This window comes from Eptatretus burgeri, chromosome 10 (genome assembly GCF_056783735.1).
Source record: "Eptatretus burgeri isolate ZD-2024b chromosome 10, Ebu_testis_v1, whole genome shotgun sequence".
NCBI lineage: Eukaryota > Metazoa > Chordata > Myxini > Myxiniformes > Myxinidae > Eptatretus > Eptatretus burgeri.
Genome location: NC_140970.1, coordinates 87,569,620 through 87,591,477, shown reverse-complemented (window position 1 = coordinate 87,591,477; position 21,858 = coordinate 87,569,620). Strand labels below are relative to the sequence as shown.

The following is a 21,858-nucleotide window of genomic DNA, read 5'->3' as shown; positions in this document are numbered from 1 at the left end:
AAAGGTGAGCCAAATAAAGTGAAGTCAAATATGGTGATCCTTTTCATGCGAATGTTTCTCTGAGAGTTGTGCGAGAGCAGGAATTGGTATGTAGAGTATCTATGGCACACACCAAATGTACCATGAACAGTATTTACATGGCACGCACTAAATGTACCACCACAAACCGCTATAATCCTCAAGCATTGAAAGTCTGGTCTTTATGGTGACATTATCACCCGTGGCGTCAACACAAGCCTAGTTTGAAGCAACATCACGATCATCGTCGGTGCGATCATGTTGCCTTCGCTTGCTGAGCTAACGTGGAACATCACTAAGATGACACCCGCGAGACTGTGTAGCAACATGTTTTTCACAACAAAAGCTAACAAGGTAAATTCGAAAATGGTAAGGGAATGAGGGAAAAGCAGTTTGTGTCGGATTATGGAAGATTGAACAAGAATGGTGAAAAAAAATGAATCGAGAAAGCATATCAAAATGCAAAGCCCATTCGTGCCCGCTTTGTACCCGGACTAAAGTTAAAGAAAAGACAGCTAAAAACAATTGTACATTTTATTCATTAGTGTTCTCCATATTCTCATAATAAAGGTTTGTTGAAGATTTGATGACAAAAGCTCAACTGGTAAAAAAAACAAACAGGTGATGGCCTGGACAGACAAACTGAAGCTCGATGGCAAATAAATAAAGACACACGGAAGCGATTTAAAAAAAATTGGGCGTCTCATGCTGAACGCACTGCGGCGGGGCTAATAATGGCTATTTATAGTCGCTATGACTTTACCCTTTCACATTTTGACACAATTTTTAATTATTTTCTCCATATTCTCATAATAAACGTTTGTTGAAAATTTGATGACAAAAATCAAATGATAATGTGAAAAACGTTATGGCACGGACAGACGGATGGACGGAGTGAGCGCGCAAGTCATAACTCTCACTGTCGGGCTGGGGGGGGGCGCGGGGGGGTTAATAAGATAAAAAAAACCAAACAAATAAGTGAAGCTGATAAGTTAACTGAGATTTTAAAGAACAGCTTGAGAGATGGAAATCACCAATCAGTGCCTTCGACCAAGCCGTGTGAGAGACGCAATTGAACCACAGTTTAGAGGTCATAGCAGCGAGAAAAACAAAGCGTTGTTTAGTGGGTCAACTTAAAATGCCATCGATCCAACACTATTATCACAAAGACATTTATCGTAACCAAGATGGGGAACTCTTGATTATACTTCCCCTGTTTGGCAGGTACTTCCCTCACATAAAATACATTACTCGCTTTTATTATTTATCCACTACTTTTCTTTCAGTGATTTAGTAAGCCTCATGGAGGAGCTTGTGCACATACAACATGCAAGACAAGGACACAAGTCGACATCAGAGCATGTTCACAGGAATTGCAAGGACATTAGTAGACAATGGACAAACACATTTGGAAGAGCGGGATTTAAACCTGGGTTCCCGAAATATTGAACCAGAGCTCCAGATGAGAACATAAACAGGTCAGCCCAATATATCTCATTATGTTGAAACTGTAGCGAGAGTTTAATGGACAGTTTATTGAAAAGCTTCCAAGCTGTTTCATAGTGAAAACCATACTGAAAATCAAAATGAGAACTTTTGCCTTCTTTCATCCGCAGGCGATTTGATTTCGATACAACTCGAACGTTGGATGCCTGTGCTACTCTTGTACAGACATTGTGTCCCAGATGTTATTGTGTTGCATGGCTCTGGAACGATTTGACGCTTGAAACGTGGGTCGCAGTTTTCATTTTGCACATCAACGGTTGAGTGGTGCTTTGACAAAGTATTCATGTTAAAGCAAGTGAAAAGCTTAAAACGTTTCCTAAAAATACAGGGTGATCTATAATTAAGTCTCCATTTAAAAAAAAAATATTATACATACTCTGTTATATTATACAGGGCAAAACATAATTGTTTGTTTGTTTGTTTGAAAGCTTGTTTATTGTGATTAATACCATTTTGTTTTCTTTGCTTTCAGATTAATTCATGACGACAGAGATTAACTGTTGCTCAAAGAGCACGAATTGCTGCACGGTACGAGGTTTGGCAATCTGTAATTGCCATTCAAAGATGGGGGCAACAAGAAATGGGAAGACATGCCACGTTTGATCCAAAAACGATTAAAAACTGTCACCAAAGGTTTATAACAACTGGTTCAGTCAAAGACATAAGAACATGAGGAAAACATACCACTGTGAGATCATCAGAAAACATTGACCAACCCAATATATCTCATACATCTCATTATGCTCAAACTGTGGTGAACAGTATTTACATGGCACACACACCACCGTTGACCAACGGTGTACGAGAGCTCCATCCCTCAAAATACCACTCTTGAGCAACGAGACATGTTCACAAGGAGCCCAAAGAGGTCAATCAAACAATCGGTGAGGGAGAGTGGAATAAGTCATTGTGCAAGTCAGATATTTTTGAAGAGGGACTTAGAATGGAAATGATACAAACCTAATTATGTTCAGCAGTTGTTACCAGGTGATTGTGACAAGAGAATGGAGTTTTATGAACATTTCCTTCATTGTTTTGATGACTGTCCAGGTGGTATCTGGTCTGACGAGGCTGTTTTCCATGTTGGTGGTTTTGTCAACAGGCATAACCGCCATTACCGGTCAGGAAATGATCCAGCAATGACAGTCGAATGCGGTCAAACCTGCTTGTTTGGTACGGAATGACTTCAACCCAACTCATTCGACCTTACATCTTTTGCGATACAATGAATGGACAGATATAATTGGAAATGCTTCAAAACTTTCTTCTTCCAAAAATCCAGCAATGGGACAACACAGATGAAACTATTTTTAGGCAAGATCGTGCCCCTCTGCAATTCTCCATTGAAGTTTGTAAATGGTTGGATACCCATTACCCACTTTCACACTGATGGATTGGGCGATGAGGACCAATAGAGTGGCCACCCAAGAGTCATGATTAAACCCCATGCAATTTTTCATGGGGATGGGCTAAACAAAATGTACATGCCAGAAAACCAGATAATTTGGATGAATTAGAAAATTCTTTCTGCAATGTTTTTGCCGAATTGTCGGAGGAGTTTCTTCGACATTCAATGGAAAATGCTGTCGAACAATTGAAAATAAAGTATGCTGAGCACACAGGAGCTTCTGCTGAAATTTGTTGTTCACAAATTAAAGTGGAAATCAATGGATTTTCAGAAAAATGATGTTTTGGTCATTTATTTACATGAACAATGTGGTATTTCCTATCTTCCCATTTCTTGCCACCACCATCATTGAACTACTGTCGGACGCCGACAATCGCGGGGGATACGCTCCTGAAAAATGCCGTGAATGTCAGGGTCCACGAATGTCGGGGCATTGTTTAAATATATATATATATATATATATATATATATATATATATATATATATATATATATATATATTTTAAAACATGGTCTAGGCTCGTGGAAGAGCGATGACAGAACAAAGCAGGCCACAACATAACAAAGAGAACAGCAGGAGAAAGGGGAAAAAACCAACAGCCAGCCGGAGGGAGAAAGTAGACGGAGACGGACAAACAATGGATTCAGGTAAAGATGAGGGGTAGGGGGGAACACAAGGGGTGGACAAGATGGATATTTAAGCAAAATTGTGTTTCACCAGTTTGTGATTTTGTCAAAGTCTGAGAAGAGGAAACAGGCTGCTGTCTACCTGACAAAAGGATGAGAGATATCATGGCAGAGGGTGGAGTCAAAGTGATAAAGAGGATTTTCCAGTCAGTGAGATCAATGATGAAAATTAATATGGGGGCCTAGAGCACTCCCTTGGGGTACACCAGCCTTGACAGGGAGAGGAGATGAAAGGGTTCCGTTGAGAGCCACATGTTGGCTACGAGAGTGGAGGAAGTCAGCAATCCATGAATGGAGTTGGCCTTGGATTCCATAGGCAGACATTTTGGAGAGCAAGGCAGGATGCCGGACTGTATCAAAAGCTCGAGAGATATCCAGAAAGACGGCTCTGATCTCAAGTCTGATATTGAGGACCTCCAAAATTGTTGGGAGAGTAGAAGCAGCATGTCCAAGGTAGAATGACCAGGTCTGAATCTGAATTGATGATCTGAGATGAGGCTGTTGGAGAAATGGAATGATTTTATGTGAACTGCAATTATGGATTCCATGACCTTGCTGATGATTGGAAGTAAGCTAATTGGTCTGGAGTTAAGGGGATCCATTTTTGCACCTTTTATATGTAATGCTGTGATGTTGGCTGATTTCCAAGGGGATGGAAGATGACTGATGGGAAATGACAGAGTGAAAAGGGCAGAGAGAGCAAGTGCAAGAGCAGCAGAGCAGGTTTTTAGGACACGTGAGCTGATACCGTCCAGTTCAGTTGCAGATTCAGAGTCGAGGGTTGCCAGAAACTTTTCCACCTTCCAGGTGCAAAAGATAGCATTTAGAAGTGATTGGGTACGACTGGAAAGGATGGGTACAGAGAGCGAGAGGGGTTGGGGATGCAAGATTTTGAAGCAAACACAGAATTGAGGCATTTGGCCTTCTCATGAGTGGAGTCGGTTGTGGTGCCATTTGAAGTGAGGGAAGGGATGGAAGGGGAGCATATATCAGAGACTGACTTGACAAGGCACCACCAGGTTTTAGAGGATGGAGACAAGCTTGAAAGATCATTCTTGAGATTGGACAGATGTTGTTTTCTGGCTCTCCTGAGAGTAGACACACACTTGTTGCAGGCTTTGTGGCATAATCTGAGGTTGCCTTCGGTCGGATTTGTCTTCCAGTGATGCAAGTTATTTTAAAGCAACGGCTACACCAAAGGATTCACAGAACCAAGAGTGGGGGGATGGATAAGATAACTGAAGACGAGAAGAGATGAATCTGTGCATAAGAGAGAGAGAGCAGTTTTCTGTGAAAGAATTCCCAGGCTGAATTAATATCAGTGGTGGGTGGAAATAGGAGAACAGTCCTGAAGTGTTAAAAAAACAAAAAATGTGAATTCGCGAATGTAGAAACAGGTCAAACTTTTTTTTTTTTTTTTTTTTTTGTATACCTTGGTCGAGGCTCGTATGAGAGCTAACACACAACTCACAGCAAGGAGGCATGAGACAAGAGGGGTGGGAGTGGAAGGGACAAAACATTGGGGAACAGACACAGGTGAACTGTGGAAGGGAGAGGGATGGGGATGGGACGGGGAACATGGCGAGGAGAAGATGGACATTACAGGGACTTTCAGGAAGGAAAGCAGGAGAATTGAAGGAACTGGGCATGGGGGGATTATCGGGGGTAGAAAAGATCGAGGATTTGGATGGGGGAAGATAAGAGGTGGTGGTGAACAGCTGTTTTGAAAGCCTGGAGGGAAGAATGGGAAAGAATAGAGTGAGGAAGTTTATACCAAAGGCGGGAAAAAGAGGAATGAAAGAGTGAAGATGCGCAGTGATTCGTGATTTTGGTAGTTTTACCCAGAAGGGGTTGTTGGCGGACCTTGAGCGCCCTGTGGAAATGTGGTTGGGACAAATCGCAGAGAGAGCAGGGGGGCAAGGCTGGAGAGGAGTCGGTAGAAGACAGAAAGACCACCGACCAACCTGCGGTGATTGAGTGAGAGGCCCAAAGACTCAGCTTCATTGCGGGAGATGCCGATGATCTTAAAGCCCTGGTTTCGACAGCGTGAAGTCGAGAAAGGTGGGGAGGCAGGAGCACCAGCCCAGAGGGGAGAGCAGTACTCCATCAGGCTACGGACAAAAGCTTTGTAAGTAGTCAGGAGCTCAAGAGGGCCGAGGAAGGACTTTGCACGACGGAGGATTCCCAGTCGGCGACTGGCTTTTGAGGCAAGGTTGGAAATGTGACTTTCCCAGGAAAGGTCATGGCAGATAGTGAGACCCAGAAGCTTGAAAGAAAAGACTTCTTCCAGAGGATTGTTGAGAAAGTGGATGGGAGTTTTGTAAACGGTCCTTTCGAAGAGACATAGTGAGAGTGTGAGATTTGTCTGGATTGAAAGACATGTTCCACGTGTTGGACCAGTTTGTGATTTTATCCAGATCTGCAGTGAGCGAAGAAGCTGCTGCTTGCCGGTCTGAGGGATGACAGATGGTACGGCAGAGGGTGGAGTCATCGGCAAAGAGAAATAGAGGATTTTCCAGAGAGTCCGAGAGATCATTGATGAAAACCAGAAAAAGAACAGGGCCCAGAACGCTACCTTGAGGAACTCCAGCCTGCACAGGAAGAGGGGATGAAAGAACTCATTTAGGGCCACACGTTGACTGCGACAGGAGAGGAAGTCTGCGAGCCATGAGTGGAGATGGCCTTGAATACCATGGGCAGAGAGTTTGGTGAGTAGGGCAGGGTGCCAGACTGTGTCAAAAGCACGTGATATGTCCAGGGATACGGCTCGGCTTTCGTGTCTGGCATTGAGGACCTCCATCCATTGATGGGAGAGCAGTAGCAGCATATCTAGGGTAGAGTGACCTGGTCTGAAACCAAATTGATGATTGGAAATCAAGCCATTGGAGAAGAGGAAGGATTTCATGTCTGAAGCGATGATGGATTCCATAACCTTGCTGATGATTGGGAGAAGGCTGATTGGTCTATAGTTACAGGGATCTGTTTTTGCACCTTTTTTATGCAGGGCAGTGATGTTAGCAGATTTCCAAGCAGATGGCAGATGACCTTGGGAAAATGAGAGGGTGAATAGAACAGAGAGAGGGTGAGCAAGAGCAGAAGAGCAGGCTTTGAGGACACGTGGGCTGATGCCGCTCTGGACCGGTTGCAGAATCTGACTCGAGGTTTGAAAGCAAGCTCTCCACCTTGTCAGGAGAAAAGGATACAGAGTCCAGGGACAGTTGGGTGCGACTGGGTAAAGTGGGTAGAGATAGTGATGGGTTTGGGACACAAGATTTAGCTGCAAACACCGAGTTTAGACATTCAGCTTTATCACGTGTGGAATCAGCAGTGCGACCATTTGAGGTAAGGGAGGGGATGGAGGGGGAACATACACCAGAAACAGATTTGATTAAATGCCACCAGGATTTTGAGGAGGGAGAGAGGTCTGAGAGTTCAGACTTGAGATGAGAAAGATGTTGTTTTCTGGCTCTCCTGAGGGTAGATACACACTTGTTCCGAGCTTTGTGGAAAGAACTGAGATTGCTCTCAGTTGGGTTTGCTTTCCATGAGGCAAAGGCAAGTTGTTTCAGGACAACTGCCTCGCCACAAGCTTCAGTAAACCAAGGCCGCGAGGAAGGGTAAGACAACTGAACACGAGAGGGGATAAATCTGTGCATGAGGGAGAGCAAGCTTCTTTTGAAAGAATTCCCAGGATGAGTTGATGTTTGAGAAAGTAGTGATAGGAGACCAGTCTGTAAGTTTGATGGCTGCTCGGAGACCCTGCCAGTCGGCTTGAGTGAAATGCCAGACTCGACGGCGGTGAGGTGGTTCTCTGATGACAGCCAGAGAGATGTCCACTTTAACAAGGACGTGGTCAGAAGAACCAATTGGAGCGAAGGAAGAGCAGCAGATATTGTCAGGGAAATTTGTCAAAATCAGATCCAGAAGAGATGGAGTACCATTGGTTGAGATCCGGGTCGGGAAGTTGACCGATTGAGTCAGTCCCAATGAGTCACAGAAAGCTTTTGTTGACGTCCCATGGCAGGTGAGAGAGGTACCCACACCTAGCCAACTGGCGTGATGACAATTGAAGTCGCCACATAAGAGGAAGAGAGAGTTTGGATGAGAAGATAGAAGATGGTCCATGTTTTCGGAGAGTGAGGTGTAGATGGAGTCATCACTGTTCGGTGGACGGTACAGTACACATATAAACATGAGGTGGGAGTGGAGGGGAAGCCGAAGCCAGAGGTATTCCTGGGGGTGTGGGGGAGTGAGAGCAGTGCAGGAGAGTGAGGAATAGAGTCTTTGATGAAGAGAGCAACACCTCCACCAGGACGAGGCTCAGGTCTGTCATACCGTAAGAGGGAGTAACCAGGGAGAGATACTTGGGAGTCAGACACGGCCTTGGGAGAGGAAAGTTTCTGTTAGGCAGATAATGTCTGGTTTGTCAGTGGCAACCTGTATGGAAAGATCTGAAAGGTTTGAGCGAAGGCCCCGGATATTTGAGGTCCACACATTTAATGAAGAGGTAGGGGAGGAGGCTTTGGGTGCAGGAGGTGGAGGGGGCGGGGGAGGGTAGGACGAGGGACGAGGGGGAGGTAAGGAGGGTTGCTGAAGGAGTGTGGGGTATTGCAGAATAGCGAGGGGAGGGGGCCGAATGAGGAGGAGAAAAGGCTCTGTGGTGCTGGGAGAGAGGGGGGACAAGAGACAAGGAAGATGGCAGTTGAGGATTTGAGGAGGTGGAGTGAAGAGATGGAGGTGAGAGGGCAGTGGAGGGAGGCAGGTTGGTGGATGAGAGGGGGGCAACTTAGAGAAGGAAGAGGAGGGGGATGAAAGGTGGGAGAAAGGTGAGGGGGAATTTTTGGAAAGAGGTGAGAGGGAGGCTTGGAGGGAGAAGAGTGATGGTTGCTTTGAGAGTGAGAGTGAGGGGTGAGGGGGTGAGTTGGCACTGAAGTTGGAAAAAGAATGGTTGATGGAAAGCGAGCATCCATGGCAAACTGTGGTTTTTAAAAGTTTTAGGTCAGAGATGCGATTTAACACAATTCTTGATGGATGCAATGAAGGCGAATTCAGAGCATGGAGAGAAGAAGCGCTGTAATAGTTGGATTTTTTAGGCAAGGAATGAAGGAGAGGTCGAAATGAGAGCAGTCTGTTAAAATAGCAGAAGAGAAGTGCATTGTGAAACAGTAAAGAGTACCACATGTGTGAGAGAGGAAGATGAAGCATTATAAGATCGTTTTTGTTGTTAATATTAATGTATGAGAGAGTTCAACAGATTAGGTCATGGAAGTGTAAAAAAAAAAGAAATCGAGGAAGACGAGGAGGAAGTTAAGAGGAAGAAGAAGTAGCAGAATCGGGAGAAGGTGAGCGTGTTGTTGTTATTGTTGGGTTTTTTTTATTTTTTTTATTTTATTTTATTTTATTTTATTTTTTTTTGAGATAAGAAAGAGATTAGTTGGGAGAATGGGGGATGTTTGGAAAGTGGGGAGGATGAAAATTGAAGGTAATGGGGAGGATAGAAATTGAAGGTAATGGGGAGAAAAAACAAACAAACAAACAAAAAAAAACGATCGAACACCGAGTGGAACCGGTAGGCCTCAAACCTAGGACTAGGCCTCAAACACCAAGTAAGAACGTCGACAAAAATACTCACAAAATAGCACGATTTTTGAAACAAAACCGAACTAGGAACACACATTAACATGTAGGTGAGAAAATTAAACAGTTAAAACGGGACAAATAACAACCGGAACTTAACTTTGAGAATGTCAGCAGGGAGCCCCGAAGGAGACCTCTTGCCGCTCAAAACCGGAACCGGAACTTCATAGAACGCGAATACACGGGGTCCGCAAATAGCGGGACCACGAATGTCAGGGTCCGACAGTACAAATTACAGAACGCCAAACCTCGTACCGTGCAGCAATTTGTGCTCTGAGCAACAGTTAATCTCAGCCAGAGTGAATCACTCTGAAAGCAAAGAAAAAAACAACATTAATGGCAATAAACAAGCCTATCAAACAAAAAAAAAAGCATAATGCTTCCCTCTAACAGCAGCACTTCTACATTTAAAATAGGGACTTAATTATAGATCAGCAGGTAGTTAAGTTGCTGTTCCTGAGAGTGATGCGAGGAGGATACAGTGAGATCGTAGCGCAGAGACAGCAGCTCTCCTCCTTGATTCTCCAAGTCATAAATCAGCTTTGAATCCTCTCCGTACTTCCCAGTCAATGTTTCCTAAAGCGTGCAGGGAAAAACCCAAAGCATGACACAGCATGTACAGATGACATCTTCCCTCCAAATCTGAAAGAAAAACTTCAAAGTCAGCACTGTTTTCCAATTCTACTTGAAGAAAGTGTTTACCGACATCAGACCAAAGGTTAGGGGATCGAAACACACACACACACACACACACACACACACACACACACACACACACACACACACACACACACACACACACACACACACACACACACACACACACACACACACACACACACACACACACACACACACACACACACACACACACAGCATTTTGAAAATGCATGTTCCCCCCTCCACATATTTGGAGGCTTATGGAAGAACTCAGCAACAGAAAGTAGGTTGTCAATGAACCAACAGTGGGGTGTCGAATAGGTGGACCAAAACACAGACACATTACAATATATGAAGGGGAATGGTAATGAGGGTAAGGGGTGGAGAGGGTTCAGGGAGTGTGGAAGACACCACAAGGTGATGATGGGAAACAGTCTTGAAGTAATTATCGATTACCGTACTCACGGTATATGAGGCAAAGTCAAATTCATACCAAGAAGACCGTAACCAGAGGATCTAATGATTTGCTCTGTGGGAAAATTGGTTTCCTTGAAATGTAATCTACATTCTTTTTATTCATATACCTTCAACTCAAAGACCGGTGTGTCAATGGTCTCTGCCCCATGTCGTTTGAAAGTGTCAATGATGATTCCGAACACACGTTCACGTATGGCCATTTGCCTTGGGCCATAATCTCGTGTGCCCTGAAGGAAGATTGAAGAATAAAAAGAAAAATGCATTACAAACAAACCACAAGAAGGTAGTTGGTCAAAACTTCACAATATAATCATGTCACGACACTTAAGGTTGGTAACGGACAAAATCTCTCAATGAAACAGAGAGCAAAGCTATTTAGAATCGTGGCGGTTTGTCCACCCCAACCCATTCCGCTAACCCACCTCTCATGCAAGCTCGCAGACATGAATGCGTCACTCCCTCAAATGATAATCATTTGTGAAAACATATCCAAAGACCTTCACTTGAAAGCCACACAGGCATTCTCTGTACCTTTGGGGTTTTCAACACAAACTTTTGTTTGCCATCCTCCAATCCCAACTTCTCCTTCAGACTTAGCAGCTTGTTAACTTCTGCATCAACCTGTTAATAATAAAAACAAGAAAAGAAGAGATAAATGCATTTAAAGAAGACAACACACACAACATGCAGATGAGTTTGAAAAAAATGGGTCTGCACTGGAGCACTCCATAATTCACAGGTGGTCACTCTTCTATAACATCCATCCAATGAGACCATACTCTGTGCAAAGCGTTGGTGCTGCCTAAGCAGTCTCCTTGGCTCTTGGGCACAATCCTGGACGGGTCGCGACTCTGACGCAGGATCCAAGCAAGCTGGTACTCATTTTGCCGACCTCAGAAGGATGACAGCCTGAGTCAACCCCACCTGGTATTAATTCAACAGCCAAGGGTGATTTGAACTCAGGATCCTAGGATCCCAAGCCCACCACTCTAACCATTAGGCAATCACTAGACATACTCTTCTATTTGCTGTGGAGAATATTTAACTCTCAGCATTTCATAAAAGTTTACCTGAAAGCCACCAGTGCTATGAACAGCTAGCACTCTGTGCATGCAAGGCTGTCCAAACCCCATTGTTTCATCCTCGTTGCTAATATAACATGCATGTTTACAAGTTTGTGCAATTCAGTCACTTGAAAAAATCCTCACTCACTGATTCTGGGTAAAATAAATCGCAACAAAGAAAATCAAACCCCTATTTTGTACAAAAAAATAATAATAGTAATTACCCCACGCAGTCTTGAGAAAAAAAGGACATGGTCGGGGTCTGCGAGCGGAAAATTTGATTGGTCGTGATGACCGAAAATGCCGTAATATTTTGTCCAAGTACTGCTGAACTGAAGGGTTTTGAAAGCGGCAAAAAAAGGCGACTTGTGTTCTAGTGTTGAAGTATTTAATGCAACTGAAATAAAATAAAGATTTTAAACATTGTAGAAAATAACCTTTTTTGGAAGTTTCCCACCGTTGATGCAGCGTCTTTTACACCACCTAATTTAACACGTTACATTAGTTTTTCATGCCTGTTGACTCTGTCTGTTAAACATTTTTTTGTATACGCTATCGAGGCTTGTATAAGAGCTAACACACAGAATGTACAACAAAGGGAGCAGGAGAGGGAAGGAAAAAACTGTGGAACAGAGAAATCAGGAGATCTGTGAAAGGGAGAGGGATGGGGTGGGGTGGGGTACACAGGGTAAACAAGATGGACACTACAGGGCTTTCAGGAAGGAAAGCAGGGAATTTGAAGGAGGTGGGTTTGGGGTGGATTAGCGGGGATAGAAAAGATCGAGGTTTTGGATGGGCGAAGATAAGAGATGGTGGTGAACAGCTGTTTTTAAGACCTGGAGGGAAGAGTGGGGTTTATTTTTTGTATACATTAAAGAAGACGACACACACACACACACACACACACACACACACACACACACACACACACACACACACACACACACACACACACACACACACACACACACACACACACACACACACACACACACACACACACACACACACACACACACACACACACACACACACACGCGTTACTGTAAAGATGCTCACATCTGCAGTTAAAAATCCCTTTGCAATGCACCAATTCCATTGGACCACTCATGAAAGTAACCTTGCATCATCTGATGACCAAAACTGTCTCTTAAGTGTAACAAATGGCAATAGATCATGATATGCGATTGTTTTCCAGTGTCTAGCATGTACTGCAACTCAGTCATTCTGACAGGGTACACCAATGAGGAATCAGGGTTTCAGGCTACTATTGGACCCCGACATCCGTGGGGGATATGTTCCCAAAAAATGCCGCGAATGTCGAATCCGTGAATGTTGGGGCATCGTTTGAATGGGAAAGAGGATAGGTTCCCGGCGGTTCGTAATTTATAAGGGAAAAATGAAAAATCCTGAGAAAAACCACGAATACGTGAAGCCCAGGGTTGCAAATGTAGGTCAGAAAAACCACGAATACACGAAAAAAAAATTGCGAATATGCGAAGTACAGGGCCTCGAATGTAGAAGCAGGTCACATTTTATGAACCATGAATACACAGGGTCCACGAATGTCAGAGTCCGACAGTATTGTATTAGCAATTCACTTTATTTATTTATTATTTTCAGTATAATCTTTCTCATCTCACCTCCCAGTTACTACTTACTATATAAAGGTTATTGAGAAAAATGTGCAACAGAGGCTGTTCAAATCGTCCATGGAAAAGTGTGGGAGCTTCTCATATGCCATTTAAGATAATCACAATGATACTGTCAAACTATGGCTGACCTGCTTTTCTTAATTTGTCTCGAGTAATAAACGTAAAACTCTTTGTTCTTGACAGTTTCAACTTTCCTTTCTCGATATTCACTCTATTTGTATATACCCTGAGCAGAAAGAAAAAGAATATTCAATATTATCCAGTGATATGTTGGACTAAATGACCAATATAGAATATGGGAAGCGTGGTGTTGGCTTCGTGGTTAGGGTGGCAGGCTTCGGATCTTAGGGTCCTGAGTTTGAGCCCCGTCAGCTGCTGAATTAACACCAGGTGGGGTTGACTCAGCCTGTCATCCTTCAGAGGTAGGCAAAATGAGAACCAGTGAACTGGTGTAGGGGCACAACATCAGTGGTTCCCCCATATTCGGAAGCAGTAGCGATGCACCACTGTTCATAGCCAGTTGAAAGCATGAAATCATGCCACCACAATAAGTGGAAGTATAACAAATAACAACAAAAGAACATGGGACATCTCAATTAATAACCCAAGAGGCATTTATTCACATTTAAATATCACTTCCATTTGCTCTCCTGGATCCTACAGGCTGCCATATAACGATTGTTTAAAACCCGGCAACAAGCCCCGTCACAAAGGTTCAAGCTGGATTCCCACATGTTATACGGTATTCATATCTCCCATGCGGCATTTCTTCGCATTTCATGTAATGCATATATACAAGCATCTCCATGACTCCATAGTAAATTGAGAAGAAGCCCTTTCAATTAGCATGACATCCATGGGAAAGTCCCACTATGTAGACCATTTGCATCTGGATGTCTGTCTGACTGTCAAGGCAATAACTCAACAACACGGCCAGACAAAGCTTTACGCAACTTTGCATCCTTGAGTGACGTAGCACTGATTGAATTTCGGGCACGATTTACAAATGTCACAAACCGACAAAGAAGCATCCCAAATGGATGCATACATGTTGTTTCTAAAATGTAATCAACAAAGCTTAAACTTTTACACACATCTTTAAAAGAACATTCCTTGATAAGATTTGAAATTTGGTTACAATATTACATTCAATGCCAATCACATCTCTCACTCATGATGATTACTGCAACCAATAAATCTTCGTACTTATTTAGGACAAGCAAATACCACCCGTCACTTCGCTGATGGGGAGAGCTGCTTACAAATGAGAATTAAAATACAATATAAATTTGGACCCCATATAACAGCCTCAGGGCTGTATTACCAAAGCCAGTTATTAACAGCTAAAGACAAATCCTGCAGGGCATCCTTCTCCAAACCTTACTTAAGACTGAAATATCTTGCCTCTCCTACCCCTCTAGCAATATAAGTGATAAGTGATAATACCAGTTTTTGTTTTGCTTGCATTGTAATATTTTTTTTTTCTTGATGGGAAAATACACAGCCAAGCATGAACTTTGAACAAACATGGTATGTATGCATGCTTGGTGCACTCGTACCCCTTTTCCACATGAGCCGAGACACCTGATCGGTGTTGAGTATATCGATTTTGGAGGGACCTTGCTTCCACTTTGAAGTCTGCAAACTTTCGGGCAGGTATTCGACTCTGCAGGGGTCACGGTTGTACACCAATTTCGTTTTCTCCATGATGCCCCCCACCACAAAAATTTAACATTTTAAATAATTCAATTCATACAAAAGCTCCCCCATTTTTTATTTAAACACCCTGGTGATACCGCCGAGCCTGCCACTTTTCTCATGCCCACTCCTCACCCCCCCCCCCACATCAAGTTGTGAGCTTGACAGATTTATTTAAACTGGTGTTGATGTAGCGCTAACATGATGGGCCGAGTGGCCTCCTCCTGGATCATATTTCCTTGTTACCTCTCTCACTGAAGGCAGACGGAAGTTAATTTTTCATCTGTTTGTCTGTCTGTCCGTTTATCTGTCTGTCATCTCTAAAAGTTGTGGACAGATTCAGATTCAAACAAAACTAGGTGGATAAGTTGGGTGTGTGACAAGGACTAATTGATTAGAATTCGGTGAAGATCCAGATCAAGATCCTATAATTTTAAAGTGATTCTTTACAATTGAGAGACTGGGTCAAAAACGATACACTGTAAAACCCTGACAATCGCGGGGGATACGTTCCTGAAAAATTCCGCGAATGTCGAATCCGCGAATGTCAGGCATCTTTATTGTAATTCACCGTCTGTCTTTTCCCAGGTACTGCAAAAACGGCTGAACCGATCGCAACCATTTTTTGGGTGTGTAATCCTGGGACCCCTTGGAGTAAAATAGGCATAAATATAATAACACGACCCCCTTGACGGCTCCCGTAGGGAGCGGGTGCTTCTACTTGTTTCAATGGGACAAATGGGGACAGGTTTATTTCTTTATTTGCAGGCTTGGTGGAAAGATCTGAGGTTGCCTTTGGTTGGATTTGCATTCTCGGAGGAGAATGCATGTTGTTTTAAAGCAACTGCCTCACCACAGGATACAGTGTAACATACGTGGGAAGAAGGGTAAGATAACTGAAGATGAACATGTCTAAAGGAGAGAGCAGGTTTCTGCGGAAGAATTCCCAGAATTAATAAATATCAGCGGCAGTGGATATAGGAGAACAGTCCAGAAGAGCAAAAAAAAAACTCCAAAAAAAACTAAACAAAAAAAAAAAACACGAATACAGAAAGTGCGGAGGTAGAAGCAGGTCACATTTTATAAACTGTGAATACGTGAGGTCCACGAATGTCGAATATGCAAATGTTGGGGTTTGACAGTAAGTCTGTATAGCATGATATTTAAAAAAGTGGTGGACAGATTATGGGGTCATTCTACCTCAGTTCACCCAAGGGTTGGACCCGACCCCCTCAGATTTGGCTAATTTTTTTGCAGGTGTGTTACGTATGATAGTCTATGTTCACATACAGAATTTTAGCTAAATCGGACTCGGGGTTGACGAGATATGACCTTGAGAACTTTTGACCTTTTCAACTAATGTCGCGTTTCCACCAAAATTCAAATCCTCATATCTCAGCAACCCCTTGCCCTATCTCGATTATTTTGGTGTCATTGGAAAGGTAATTGTTCATACAATGCAAATCTAGCATCGGTTCGACGATCTAGTAAAGTTAGGGGTGAATGATTTTTGGACATGACATTTGACCTTGAAGACCTCGTGACCTTGACCTGGCCTTGCATGAACATGAAAGTTCATACTGTCTACTATAACATATCAAAAAATTGGAGGGGTAGTATTTTTTGTTCTCGAGATATTTTCGGCCAAAGTTCAAAGGTCGTAAAAATGCAACCAAATCATGACGTCATAGACATGCCCAGGCTTGTCAGTTTACAGCCAATATTGTGCCCAGACTCATCCCAATCATAGTTGATGACATGTTGGTTCCACTACAAGTTGTAACATGCTCCTTTGGTGTCTTGCAACTTAGACGGGGGGGGGGGGGGGCATCTCTCAGAACATTTTCTGATATCAACTCCTAATGGTAGGTTTGGCGACACCTACGATTGGAGAGTTGATATCAGAAAATTTTCAAAAATGTATTATTTAGTGCTACGAGCATACGAGTGGATATCAGAAATTTTCTGAGAGATGCCCCCCATCGAAGTTGCAAGTCACCAAAGGAGCATGTTACAACTTGTAGTGGAACCAACATGTCATCAACTATGATTGTGATGAGTTGTATGTGAACATAGACTATCATATGTAACATACATGCAAAAATTAGCCAAATATGATGGGGTTGGGTTACAAATTATTTTTTTCTGGGTGATTTGAGGTGGAATGACCCTATGACAAAACTTGGTGTATGAGTTGGGTAGATGATAAGCATAATACGATTGATTACATTTTGCTTTTAAGGTCTGGATTCAGATCTGGCTGATCTCGCCAATCAGCGGGATACAAAACGTAAACTGTTCAGCCTGGCAGAGGTATGCGGCTCCACAGAGTCCATCCATCCATCCATTGGGACCATAGTACTCTGTGCAGAGCGTTGGTGGTGCCTAAGCAGTCTCCTTGGCAATTGGACACAATCCTGGACGGGTCACCACTCCAACACAGTATACCAGGATGCTGGCACTCATTTTGCTGACCTTGGAAGGATAATAGGCAGAATCAACCCCACCTCATATTAATTCAACAACCGAGTGGGATTTGAACTCAGGATCCTAGGATCCAAAGCCCACCACCCTAACCATTGAGCCAACACCAGGCATACCGAGTGCTGTTCTAGTTATTCCTTGTTATCACAAACACAATGAGCCAACTGGTATTCCAAGCTACTTGTTGAGGCATTGTCAGGGTCAGTGTACCACTGTGATCCCTGCAGAACCAAAGACCTGTCCGGAAGACTTGCAGAAATCAAAGTGGAGGCAAGGTCCCCCCAAAATCTATATACAGTGTATATGAATTCCCAATAGGTGTCCTGGCTCATGTGGAAAAGGTGTACGAGTGCACCAAGCACACCGTGTTTGTTCAAAATTTACATTCGGATGTGTATTTTCCAATCGAGAAAAACCATTACAATGCAAGGAAAACAAGAACAGCTATTGTCACTTATATTGCTTGAGAAACAGGTGAGGCAGGACATTAAGTAGCCTTAAGGTTTGAATGATATTCATTAAAAAAAAGTTTCACTCCCTTCTGTACAACTTGGGTTATTATTATTTGCATTCTATTTAACCACTACTACTTAAGATTAAGGGCCGAATTTACGAAAGGCGCTTGGTGAGCGTCTTGTGAACACCCACCTAACCCTTGAATGCTGCCAAGACATCGTTGTACCACACAGCTAAATCACACGTCGAAATAGCAATTTACGAAGGGAGATAAACATCCGATTAGTTGGGCACATCTAAACAGCCGATTAGCCTGTGAAACACCACACATATCTCCAACATCCAAATGAAATGATGTACTTGCATGGAATCACAGACCAGACAATTGTTGGAGGAGATTCAGTATATTGCTCCTCATCGTATGTTGATGTTCTAGGTCATCTTGCTCCAGATTCAGCAACCAACAAATTTATTCCGTCGAGAGTCTAACGCCGAACAAATTTGATGATGTCATACTTTTCTAGAAGATTGTCGGCGAATTGCCTTATTCCTATCATCCGCTGCCTCCTCTTCAGCAAATTCAAGCAAACGCCCCATGTCAACTACAAATTATAAGCCATTTTATGCTTGCTTCAAGGCCTTAAACGCACTCTTATACATGCCCTCTCTGACATGTAAAAGTTTATTTGTTATTGAAACACTTGTGATGAAGTTTTGATCGCACATCGGATAATCTCTCTTTGGCGAGTGGTGACTAACTTTGAAAGCATGATCACTGCATGATTCACGATTCCACACGCGTCTAACTCTTAAGCGTTCGGGGCGTTATTTCATTGACACACATGCAATAACATCAAAAATCTCTTCACCTGAGCTGGAATGAATCTATTCAAATTTAAACTTAGTAAATGACCTCAGCAGCAGTTCTGACTGCTAAGAAAAGGGTTCATTTGTCCAATTTGAACATTGCTTGACATCCCAGACGTCTCTGGGTGCACAGTGTTTATATGACCGATCGGCGATCGCCAATCGCCTGCCAAGCCAGCCAACCTTATCAACCGTTTCGTTGAAGTGCTTAATCCACCTGGTGAGCGCTCGACAAGCTGCTTGGTTGTTCGTTTCCAAGCTATGGTTATACACGGGGAAACCATTCACACGGTAACTGAAAATATCGATTGACTTGAACTAAGTTGAAGCTCCACTCATCTGTGGTTGGCCCTGCATTGTCATGTGTTGCCATGGGCAAAGACTCACACACTGAAAATGTACAATTTTATTTTCAACGTTGTTTCCCCTTTTTGCATGATCATGCATGATACTGCTACGAATCTGGCAGCCATGAGCACACAACAGACAGGTCCCCGTAGCTCAGTTATTTCGTTAAGTATATGTGTCTAGTTAGAATCCATCCGTGTCTAATGGGTGATTAAATGTTCGTGCACTGCGGAGTTATTTTGATAGTCAGGGTTTTCCTTTACATTTTCAACTCCAACAACAACAACACCTTCGCCTCGCTCCATCCTGAGGCCATAACGCTCGCGGTGGGCGGAGTTCAACGAAGGACTTGGCGTCTCTCTCGACCAATCAGAGAGATGCGAGTGAGTTTGCCGTCGTTCGGCCAATGAGAGCCAACGCAGGACAATATAACTCATCTTCCTGTTTTAGGGGCGGTCCGCCGAGATGCCCGCCACACCCCCCCCCCCCGTCCAATCAGCGGACTTGGCGCCCCTTTTGGCCAATCACAGGGGTAACGAGCGGATCGCACACCAAAAACGTCCAGTAAGGGGGGGGGGGTGGGTTACGAGAGGGAATCCCCTTTCCCCTGGACGGAGAGTGAATAATTGATCGGCACAATCCGACTGGGGGCAGTTGGGGTTTGCCTGCCGGATCGTCTCGGATCGCCTCGCCTTGCCTGCTGGCGCTCCGTGCCTTGTCCGCCCTCGTGCTGGTTGGCGTCCATCCTTCACCCTCCACCCTTGGTGCTTGGAGTGGCATCGTTGTTGCGGGTTCGAGTCCCGCCGAGCTCGAACGTCGAAGACCGCACGAGGCAGACAGGTCCAAGCTAGCTCTGGTCTCCAGCTCACCTTTCCTCAAGCTGGAGGCCTTCAATAAAGACTCAACGGGGTCCATTTCTGGGTATTTTTGTGTGTGTGTCTGTGTCCATGGGTCCCGTCTGATAAGTAGAAACTGTTAAGTGCCTGTGTTCCTTGTACATTATTTGCCTTGCTATATTCGGATAACTCTGCCCTTACGTGCTCCCCTCGTTCCCCAATTATTGTTGTAAATAAATTCCCCTTTTGTTGAATGTACCAGATCGTCCTTGTCCTTTCTACCATTGGTTTGCCACGGTGCGTATTGGGGATTAGGAAGGTCATTGTTGCCGTAATCATGCAATCGGCCCGGCAGGATTCTGGTACTCTCCGCTCGGGGTACGACTCGGTAACGGCCCGGATCGCGCAGATCCTGCCGAGGGTGAATTTCCCCGGTAGTTTGGACGACATGGGTATTTAGGTATATTGAAATTGGCAATTGACCCTATCCCACGTGGTCGACCTATTGGCGATCTTCGGTCCAATAAGGGGCCCGTGACCTTTTGGATTTATCTGAAAGGTACGACCTAAATTCCGGGTGTTCGGTGGAGCCGACGACTGTTCCCTCTAGCGGTCATGCTCGCCCCCGAGACCCGGCCCCACAACAATACGACCTGTCACTTTGACATAGATAGATACACATAGGATATTAAACGTTTCGTTTTAAAAGTTTCTTCAACAGTTTCATTGGAATGCTTGCTTGTGTGCTTAAGCCACTTGAAGAGTGCTCTTCAAGCTTCAATCTCAACAAGCTTCCATGGCGATACCACAGCACGGTTCTCCATGCGGACAACTCTGGAGTTAGGAAGGCAAAATAAATTAGATGGTTACAAAGGGTAAAAAATGTTTTGTTGTTACAAAGAAATGAATCGCCACATCACGGCAGGATGGCCAAGAGGTATGCACACTCGCTCTTAGCTATTTAGCCTGGGTTTGAACCCTGACCCAGCTATAGACTGTCATCCCAGTGTTTCACAGGCAGTGGGATTTACAGATGTGTGTGCCATCTCGGAGGGACGTTAAACTGGATGCCACATCTGCTGGAACCCCCCTCCTCTCTCTCCCCCACCCCTCTCCCCCGTAACTCCTCTTCCTCTCTCTCCCCAACTCCACTCCCACTCCCTCTCCCTCCCCCTCCTCTCCCTCTCTCTCACCCACTCCTCTCCCTCTCTCTCACCCACTCCTCTCCCTCTCTCTCACCCACTCCTCTCCCTCTCTCTCTCTCACCCACTCCTCTCTCTCTCTCTCTCTCTCTCACCCACTCCTCTCCCTCTCTCTCTCTCTCACCCATTCCTCTCCCTCTCTCTCACCCATTTCTCTCCCTCTCTCTCACCCATTCCTCTCCCTCTCTCTCACCCACTTCTCTCCCTCTCTCTCACCCACTCCTCTCCCTCTCTCTCACCCACTCCTCTCCCTCTCTCTCACCCACTCCTCTCCCTCTCCCTCACCCACTCCTCTCTCTCTCTCTCTCTCTCTCACCCACTCCTCTCCCTCTCTCTCTCTCACCCACTCCTCTCCCTCTCTCTCACCCACTCCTCTCTCTCTCTCTCACCCTCTCACCCACTCCTCACCCATATATATATCTCTATCTCTATCTCTATCTCTATCTCTATCTCTATCTCTATCTCTATCTCTATCTCTATCTGTATCTCTATCTCTATCTCTATCTCTATCTCTATCTCTATCTCTATCTCTATCTCTATCTCTATCTCTATCTCTATCTCTATCTCTATCTCTATCTCTATCTCTATCTCTATCTCTATCTCTATCTCTATCTCTATCTCTATCTCTATCTCTCTATCTCTATCTCTCTATCTCTATCTCTATCTCTATCTCTATCTCTATCTTTATCTCTATCTCTATCTCTATCTCTATCTCTATCTCTCTATCTCTCTCTCTCTCTATCTCTATATCTCTCTCTCTCTCTCTCTCTCTCTCTCTCTCTGTCCCTCTCTCTCTGTCTCTCTCTCTCTCTCTCTCTCTCTCTCTCTCTCTCTCTCTCTCTCACTCTCTCTCTC

General features: G+C 44.2%; 1 protein-coding gene across 1 annotated transcript in view; it reads right to left on the bottom strand.

Moving 5' to 3' along the window:
* Positions 1-21,858, bottom strand: part of HARS1 (histidyl-tRNA synthetase 1) — a 49,195-nt gene that overhangs the window by 24,033 nt on the left and 3,304 nt on the right. The window contains exons 2-4 of the mRNA XM_085899207.1: positions 10,925-11,014; positions 10,501-10,620; positions 9,737-9,832 (exon numbers count right to left, since the gene is read on the bottom strand). Of these exons, the coding sequence (XP_085755333.1) occupies positions 9,737-9,832; positions 10,501-10,620; positions 10,925-11,014 (306 nt within the window). The remainder of the gene's footprint in view (positions 1-9,736; positions 9,833-10,500; positions 10,621-10,924; positions 11,015-21,858) is intronic.